Source organism: Beta vulgaris, chromosome 8 (assembly GCF_026745355.1).
Source record: "Beta vulgaris subsp. vulgaris cultivar EL10 chromosome 8, EL10.2, whole genome shotgun sequence".
Lineage (NCBI taxonomy): Eukaryota > Viridiplantae > Streptophyta > Magnoliopsida > Caryophyllales > Amaranthaceae > Beta > Beta vulgaris.
In genome coordinates, this window is record NC_079209.1 from 20,873,604 (window position 1) to 20,883,210 (window position 9,607).

At 38.3% G+C, this 9,607-nt stretch overlaps 1 protein-coding gene and 1 non-coding gene across 2 annotated transcripts; one reads left to right on the forward strand and one right to left on the reverse strand.

The window, feature by feature from the left end:
- Window positions 1-3,745: 3,745 nt before the first annotated feature.
- LOC125492860 (uncharacterized) lies at window positions 3,746-5,878 on the forward strand. Its single transcript, XM_048635596.1, has 2 exons — window positions 3,746-5,141; window positions 5,244-5,878. The coding sequence occupies exons 1-2, from the start codon at window positions 3,746-3,748 to the stop codon at window positions 5,876-5,878; spliced, it is 2,031 nt and encodes a 676-aa protein (XP_048491553.1).
- On the reverse strand, window positions 4,244-4,350 carry LOC125492990 (small nucleolar RNA R71). Its single transcript, XR_007269375.1, has one exon. It is a non-coding gene; the product is annotated as a small nucleolar RNA R71 (small nucleolar RNA).
- Window positions 5,879-9,607: the final 3,729 nt, after the last annotated feature.

Consider the following 9,607-nt stretch of genomic DNA (forward strand, 5'->3'; position numbering starts at 1 on the left):
ACTGGAATCTTGGCTCTCTAAAGCAGCCTTGTAGGTTTCGCGTTCGCCACTTGCTAAAAGTAGTATTTCACCACCTTCAGTCACGAGAAATCCATGTTTCACGGGTTGTCAATGTTCCCTTTTAGACCTACGAGGGGCCATTACCACAACTTTTGCTTCATTAACTTGTAAAGATGCTTCAGCTTCTAAAGTATCTGATTCTTGCTGGATACCAGCCATTATCGAATGATCTAGTGGCTCTAGAACTTCATCAAGTTCGATTTTTCTCCCACTCTTTATTTTAGAAAGCAAGTCCTTTTCTAAGAAGAAAGCGTCGCGAGCCACAAACACTTTGTTTTCAGCGCGATTGTAGAAGTAATAGCCTTTTGTTTCTTTTGGGTCGCCCACAAAGAAACATTTATCTGATTTAGGTGCTAACTTATCTGAAATCAACCTTTTGGCATAAGCTTCGCAACCCCAAATCTTAAGAAAATACAATCCGGGAGCTTTCCCTCTCCATATCTCATATGGTGTCTTTTCAACTGCTTTAGTTGGAGCCCTATTTAGTGTTAAGATTGCGCTGAGAAGAGCATGTCCCCAAAAACTAATCAGAAGATCAGTCTCACTCATCATTGATCATACCATATCTAGTGAAGTATGATTTCTCCTTTTAGACACTCCATTCAGTTGTGGTGTGCCAGGAGGAGTTAATTATGAGAGAATCCCATAATCCTTTAGATGATCATCAAACTCTTGGCTTAGATGCTCGCCACCTCGATCAGATCTAAGTGCTTTGATTATTTTACCAAGTTGGTTTTGTACTTCATTCTGAAATTCTTTGAATTCTCTAAGGATTTAGACTTTTGCTTCATTAAGTAGAGATACCCATATCTACTTAAGTCATCATTAAAAGTGATGAAGTAACTGTAATCGCCTCTAGCATAAATTGACATTGGGCCACACACATCAGTATAAATGAGGCCTAAGATATCACTTGCTCGTTCATCTTTTTCGATAAAGGGTGATCTAGTCATTTTGCCCATTAAACAAGCCTCACAAACATCATATGATTCGAAGGGGAACGAGTTTAGAAGTCCATCCTTATGAAGTTTCTGAACACATTTCTCATTTATATGGCCTAAAAGACAATGTCAAAGGTAAGTTTGATTTGAGTCATTTGACTTCTTCTTCTTAGTTTTGATGTGATAGATTGGTTTGTCTAACTCTAATATGTAAAGACCATTGATGCAATGAGCATCACCATAGAAAATATCATTTTTATAAAAAGAAAATATATTCTTAATATTAAATGATAACCCCTCTTTATCCAAACCGATATAGATATTAGGTTTCTTCTTATAGCAGGAACAAAATAACAATTATGAAGTTCTAACATAAGCCCAGAGGCAAAGACAAAACATAAGTGCCTACTTCTAGTGCCTCAACCCTTGCTTTAGTCCCAACGTGTAGTTCCACTTCACCTTTCTTGAGCATTCTACTTTCCTTAAGATCCTGCAAATTTGAACAAATGTGAGAAGCTGCACCAGTATCAAATACCCAAGAAGTAGAATCGGTAAGATTAATATCAATTACATTGATATAAATCACATATGTACCTGAAGGAGACTTGGATGTTGAAATTACAGTTCCATTCTTCTTGTCCTTGAGGTACTTGGGACAATTCCTCTTCCAGTGACCATGGCCATGATAGTAATGGCACTCCTGGTCTGGATAGCACCCTTACCATTGCTTTTGGTGATCTTATTTCCCTTGCCATGTTTCTTAAAACCCTTCCCCTTTTGCACCATAAGGACATATTTGGTGGCTTTAGGAGCTACTTTGATGTCACGCTCGGCAGTGACGAGCATGACATGTAGTTCCATCAAGGTTTTGTTCAAGCCTTGCATGTTTTAGTTTTGGCGAAAAGCGCTAAAACTATCATGAAGCGAGTATAAGATAATGTCAGTGGCCAGCTCTTGGCTATAGGGGAAACCCAACATGCATGTTTTTCAAAAAGACTATTCATTTTGAGAACTATTCATTTTGAGAACATGATGTCCGACGGGTTTTCCTTTTTCAAGCTTGGTTGACACTATCTGCGTGTGGGTGTCATAATGCTTGATGTGTCATATTTTTATATAGGTTTTAGTTGCATTTAGGTTGCATTCTAGGAACATTTAGGTGTATTTTATTTCATAATTACACACTTTTACTCAATTTGCGAAATTTTACTCCTCTTGTGCGTTTTTGGTATTCCTTGATGAATTTCAGATATCGAGAACATAATTGGAGCATTATTGGGCAAGCTTGAGTACTTAGGATCAAATGGAAGCAAGCTACATTGATAAGGATCATTTTGGATGTATTTGAGTGCAAATTGGAGCTCAATTGGAGTTGAAATTCATTGATATAGTTGCGGAAATTGAGTCATGCTCACTCCTTTATCGATAACTTCTGACTCGATGCTGATATTGGGCTGATTCGAAAGGCATTGGAAAGTAGGCTTGAAGAGCTTTCCAACGATAGGCTGCACGGCCCAAGGCAAGTTATATTCAAAGAGATATGGGCCTTGCAAGTTGGCCCAGTTTTGCTGAAATTTCCGGGGCACGCGGACTGCACGATTTCGGACTCTTAATGATTTAATTAGATCTTCCTTATCTTGTAATTAGGGTAGGGCCACGAGTATTAAGGAAAAAAGATTGATTTTTGGGGATTCTTTTAGAGAGAAATCATGTGAGATTGGTTTTTACTTCTTCCTCTTGGACGCTTCTTCACGTTATTTCATCACGTTCTCCATTATTTCTTCAAGTCTTTGCTTTCAACATTCAAGTTTGCAATTTCATCAATTAATTCAAGTATTATTTTCTTTTCTCTATTCTATTTATTATTATTGTTAATCATGCTTTCTTTTAATATTTATTTTGTTTATTCAATCATCATGTGTGAGTAGTTTTCTATTCTAGGGTTAGGTTGAACCCTAATATGAATTGATGCTTGTTTAATTTCCAATTCCCAACTTTGATTAATTTATGATTCATTTATTTTAGGGTTGGTTTTAATTATCAATTTATGACTAGAAATAGTATATGTTGAATGTGATTATTTTTGCAACGAAAGTTGAATCTTAATCGAATCTAGAACCCTAATTTTAGATAAAGGAAATCATCACGAAAGTAGTTGGTGGAATTTATTAGGATGTTAGGATGCTATTTCTAATGTCCTTAATTTGCATGACTCCATGAAAATAGGCATGATTGCATTGTTAGGGAAGCTATTGATTGATCGAAAGAAATCCTTAGTATTATTAGGGCGCGTCTATCCTATGAGTTATTTATTAGTTAATTAAAGGAAAAGGGATTGTTTGTGGCATTAATTCGTATTAGTGGGGATACTTAAACCTAGATGTCTTTAGTCTTTGATTCACTCTTGATAATTTCATTTGCTTTAGTTACTTAGATTAGTTCATCATCACTTATTTGGATCACTTGCTTAGTATTAATTAGAGTCAATTTAACTACTTTGAATCAGTTAGTCTCTTGGGATTCGATCCTTACTTGTCTGACTACATTAGTTAGGAGGAATAGTTAGGTTATTTTTGTTAGGTACGCGACAAGCCTTTCAAATTTTGGCGCCGTTGCCGGGGACTAACAGTATTTAAATTAGTTATTTTTGATTTTATTTTTGCTAAGTTTTTCTTTTAGTTTGCTGCTTCAGCTATCATTTCTTGTTTATTTGATCTTTTGTTTTTTAGTTCTTTCTTTGTTGCATGCAAACTCGACGTAGAGGTCCACAGAATTTGATTCCTCTAGATCTTGAAATCGAAGCCAGTGCACGCAAGCAAGGAAGTACAAAGAGACGAAATAAGAATAAGAAGAAAGCAATGGGTGAAGAAGCAACTAAAACTCTTTCGGAGTATGGTGTACCAGATACTACAACTGGTGCATTATCGAGCATTGTTCGACCAGCCGTCAATGCTGCAAATTTTGAACTTAAGCCTCAGTTCATCCAGTTCATCTCCAATGATTCATTTGCAGGGTTACCTAATGAATGCCCTGTGAGTCACATTGCCAGTTTCATGGAGAAATGCGACACAGTGAAAATCAACAATGTGAGTGAGGATGCTATTCGACTACGCCTTTTTCCTTTCTCTCTTCGCGATAGGGCAAGGGAGTGGTTGAGAAATGAAGGTGTCGAAACTTTTGATACATGGGGAAAACTTGCCAAAGCATTCTTGGTGAAGTTTTTGGGGAAAGAAAAGACCACGAAGCTGAGGAATGAGTTAGCAACCTTTGAGCAAGATGACGACGAATCATTATATGAAGCATGGAGAAGGTTTCTACGTTTGCAAAGACAATGTCCTCATCACGGGATTCCTGAATGGATGTTGATACAAACCTTCTACAATGGTTTGACACATGAGTTTCGTATCTACATTGATGCTGCTTCAGGTGGTTCCCTTATGACTAAGAACCCAACCGAAGCAAAGGAGTTGATTGAGAAGATGGCGGCCAATGACAACTACCATCCAAATGGTTGTAATCGTGCTAAGAAGGGAGGTAAATATGATGTTGATGCGCTAACCACTTTGATTAATATTGTGCAGGCACTGTCTCACAAGTTTGATCAACTCCAAGCTGGTTCATCTATGATGGTCTCATGTCAGATGTGCGGAGTACAAGGACATGCTGCTACAGAATGTCAAATCAACAATGATAGGATGACAATTGAGCAAGCCAATGCTCTTTATAACTCCAATCCAAAGCAGCCATATGATCCTTATTCTAACACGTACAATGAAGGATGGAAGCATAATCCTGCATTTTCCTATAAGAACACTCAAGCACAACTCAATCCACCTCCTACACCTCGCAACAACTTTAATGCACCACCAGGTTTTCAAGTTAGAGCCCCATTCAATCCTCACGTCCATCAAAGTGTTAATCAGCAACCTCCTCAAATTCAACAGAAGAGCAACTTGGAGATTATGATGGAGAACCTTTTAGCCCAACAAACTAACTTCATGGCTCAACAAGGCAAGCAAAATGAGAAGACTGATAACGCAATTCAACAAATTCAAGCTCAGAACAAGCTCTTGGAAAGTCAAATAAGCCAACTTGCACATCAGGTGGGTCAATTATCAAAAGCTCCTGGTCATTTTCCAGGTAATAGTGAACAACCATCTAAGGGTCATATCAATGTTGTGATTTTGAGGAACGGAAAAGAGCTACAAGATCATCCTTTGGAGACGGTTTAAACTGAGAAAGTGGTAGAGAATGAGATTGTCGAAGAAGAGAAGAAGGAACCTACTCCTACCCCTATTCGACCTTACACGCCACCAGTTCCATTCCCACAAAGGTTGGCCTGTGCAAAATTAGAGAAGAAATATGGGAAGTTCCTTGATATACTGAAGAAGTTTCACATAAACATACCATTCTTGGAGGCTATCTCTGAGATGCCATCTTATGCAAAATTTTTGAAAGACATGCTCTCAAACAAGCGGAAGATCGAGGAAAATGCAACTGTTTCACTTACAGCAGAATGTAGTGCTATTTTGCAGAATAAACTTCCCAAGAAGTTAGGAGAACCGGGTAGCTACTCTATTCCTGTGAAGCTAGGAGATATCGAAATAAAAAAGGCACTTTGCGATCTCGGCGCAAGTGTTAGTCTAATGCCTTTGTCTATATGCAAGAAGCTTCAAATGGGTGACCCAAAACCCACACGTATTTCCCTACAATTAGCAGATAGAACTGTCAAGTATCCACTTGGTATCCTGGAAGATGTTCCCCTCCGTGTTGGGAAGTTTTTCATTCCATGTGACTTTGTAGTAATGGAAATGGAGGAAGATGCACATGTCCCTATCATTCTGGGGAGACCTTTCCACTGCAGGAGCCATCATTGACATGAAGAATGGAAAGATTACCTTTGAAGTAGGTACTGAGAAGATGGAGTACAATCTCACAAACTCCATGGAAGCTCCTTCTATGGGAGAGACTATCTATAGAGTGGATGCTCTAGATGAGGCGATAGAGGTAAAAGCTGCTAGTATACAGCTTAATGATTCACTGCAAACCGCCCTCATGGGAAGTGCTGATGAAGAGGATCGGGATAATAGGGAGTACAAGAGGCTCTTAGAGGAACCACATTCATTACCTTGTATTGAGCCTATCAAGGAGGTGTTGACACACGAAGAATCTAAGGAGAGTACTATGTTTCCTGAGGTAGAGTTAAAAGTTTATGAAAACTCAAGGTTGTACAAAAAACGAAGGAAAAGGTGGCCTGACAAGCATATCATGCGGCGAGGATTTCATGAAGGAGAGTTAATTTCACTATTCAACTCTCGATTGAAGTTATTTCCTGGTAAGCTTCGCTTAAGGAGGTCTGGTCCATTCAAAATCCTTACGGCTCGTTTGGTAGTTGGTCATAAATGGTGGTAATGGGAATGAATTTGTGTGTAAATTTGTGAAAAATATCATTGTCCATTCCCATGGTAATGCTAATTTATCCTAAAGTGTCCACTTTCCTTCTTGAATTTTCATTCCCATCCAATACCACCTTGTAGGGTGGTAATGAGTGGTAATGAAAATTAGTTCCCCTTGGAGACAAAAACACAAGTTTAGGGGTGAGATTGCTTGCTCATGGAGAAAAAATGTCACCCCATGGAGATTTTAAGGGTCTTTCCCTAATAAAATTACACTTAAAATTCATTCCCATTACCACAATTTATTAACGACTACCAAACGGGCTGTTAAGGTCTTTCCGTATGACTCGGTTGAGATTTGGAGTGAAGCAACCGGCTCTTTTAAGATAAATGGACAACGTCTTAAGCACTACCGAGAAGATGAACCTACTGAAGGGAAGGCGGTTTACACCCTTTCCGACCCTTATTCAGAGTGATGTAAAAAGGCGGTCAAGCTAGATGACCTTAAACTAGCGCTTCTTGGGAGGCAACCCAAGTCTTCTCTTTCATTTTTTTCCTATTACTTATTCGATTTTTATTTTCATTTTTTTAGAGGTTTCTTAGTTTCTTTTCTTAGTTAGTTTAATATTATAGTTGTATTATATGATTCGTTAGTTTTAGTATTAGGTATAGAATTTAGAAACTTAGCATCCTATTTTTCTTTTTAGAGTTTAATTCTCCTAATTTTTATTTTTTTGGTGTGTTTTTGTACAGGTGAAAAAAAAAAAAAAAAAAAAGAGAGCTGAGAACGTTCCACAGATCAGTGTGTATTGCAAAGGGGCCGCAATTCGACATCCCCTACTGCCACCCTCCTGCAATCCCTTCTGTCCTCCACGAAGCCCATCGAAAAAAAAAAAAACCAAACTGCACACCCATCGCAGTTCAGTTCTACCTTACTGCCAACCCATAGCGATCCCTTCTGACCTACATCCAGCCTCTCGAAAAGCAACAAGAAAAAAAAAACCTCTACCCCTGCAATTCGACCCTAACGCAGCGACGCAACACAACTCCAACAAAACAACAGAAAAAAAAATATCGAAGAGAGAGAAACATGAAACGCAGGCTAAACCCATTGATCTCTCCCTCCTTCGTGTTTTTTCTTCAGTCGCTGAACTCCATTGAGATTGATGCTGGTTGTTTCCCCCGTTTTTGGTCGAAATTCGATTATTGGGTTCGATTTTTCATCACTATATGGCTATAATTGTGGCGCTTCTTGACTAAATTTGCTGCTTTTCATCCTCTCTTGCATTGGTTTTTTTGAAATATGATGAATTGCTGCGAAATTCATCAACTTCGACTCGACACTTGACTATTTTCATGAATAATTTTGCTGCGAATTTGATGGTTTGGATTTTTCGGGCTTGAATTCGTTGGCCTCAATTCGAATTATTAACCGGAAATTTGACACTAATGAATTTGTGGTTCTATTCTACTGCTGGACTATTTGGAGAAGGACATATTGTGTGCTTGCGGATTCTTTCAAGAAGTACATGTGACTGAATTGTTCGAGTATTTTGGTTTTGGTTGACAAACCTGTGTGGTGGACTGTTTTATTCATTGTGTGAGACTTAGTCGTGCCTTATTTATATTTTAATCACGCGCACTTTAAATGCTCGACAAAAGAACGTGCCTACAAGCTCCACTTTTAAGGTCAAATCTGTTTCTCTGAAAAAGGGTCCTACTTCTAAGAGTCAACGAGCAGAAGGACATGATTAAGCACTTGAATACAATCTCGAGGGTTCCCTAATCCTCCATCTCTCCCTCCTCAGTGAGATCTTGTAAGTACCTCTCCCCTTTCTTTTTGTGCCTTACTATTGCACTGTGGACATTGCGAGATTTTAGCGTGGGGGAGGTATATTCTATCTTTTATCGCTTTCTAGTGTAGGTTTTCTTGCTTTCATAGGATGTTGCACGGTTTGTACCACTTACTAGGAGTGGGAGTTTACGTGTAACGAAAAATATTGTACTGCTTTCTTAGCTGCATCAGCATATTAGGTTTCATCTCATCTTAGTTGCATCTATGAGACAATTGCTAGCACCATTCGAGAACCTTGTTGATATCCTTACTATACTCTTAAGCGTAATTCATCTCGTTCATGATTCTTCATAGCATGATTTTATCGCGATTGATTGCTTGTGGTAAGATTGGTTTATCTCTCTCTGGCTTCATTTAACCTTACTGTTTAGACACCTTAACTCACGTGAGCTTTTGTGCCTATAAACTGATATATCTATGTCAGTTATGTTCTTTCATGTGTGATTAGTTCCTCATTTGTTGCATGGATTTTGACTTTGACTTGGCACTCTTTGATACTTGACTTTATAGGCATTTGGATATGATTGAGGCGTTCTTTTCAGTGTTCTGAACTTCCAGAGATATTCCTTTTCACATATATTGTCCTTTCTCTAGCCCCGCTGAGCCTTTCCTGACCTTATTATGAACTAATACCTACATTACAAGCCTTAAGCCTTTTATGATTTCTCTACCTAAGCCTTGCTAAGTGGAGTAGCTTCAAAGTTTATGTTTTGAGGTTGAATTTGTGGTTTTGTAGTAATTATTGGAAGGAAATATGTTGAAAGAAAGTTGCTTGAAATATTGTGAAAGTGCAAAATGAAAAGAATGATGAAGAAGTTGTGAAAAATGATCCTAAGAAATTGAAAAAAAATGAAAGGATCGAATAAAAGGTCAATGAAATTGGTCGGAGTTGATAAAGATGGGTGCTATGTTGAGTTAATGGAATGTGATGTTGAACTTCTAGTGGAAGTTTTTGTGACGTTTGCATCTAATGACCATAGACATTTAAATGTTGTTTTCTCCATTAGTTGGCTTTTAACACCACATTTCCAAATATATCTCCTACCCATAACCTCAGCCCCATTACAGCCCTTGAAAGTCCTCATGATCATTTTGCATTATAATTTCGAGTGGAAAGTGAGTCGATAGTCAAAGTTAAAGAGTAAATGCTCCATTTGAGTCGACATGGTTTAGGTTGAGTGACATTGATTATGCCATAAACACATGAGAGTACGAGTGCACATGACTAAAGTGAGGTCTCTCAGGTTTGGTTAAGTCTAGCTTGGGGAAGATGGTATGTGGTATGCTAGGAGAGTTGATTGCATTACATGATGTGCTATGCGGCTTTGCTTGAGAATGTTTCGATGCTCGGTTCG

Coding starts and splice junctions, on each gene's coding strand:
- LOC125492860 (XM_048635596.1), top strand. CDS start 3,746: ATGCAAACTCGACGTAGAGGTCCACAGAATTTGATTCCTCTAGATCTT. Junction 5,142..5,243: donor AGCTCCTGGTCATTTTCCAG/GTAATAGTGAAC, acceptor AAACTGAGAAAG/TGGTAGAGAATGAGATTGTC.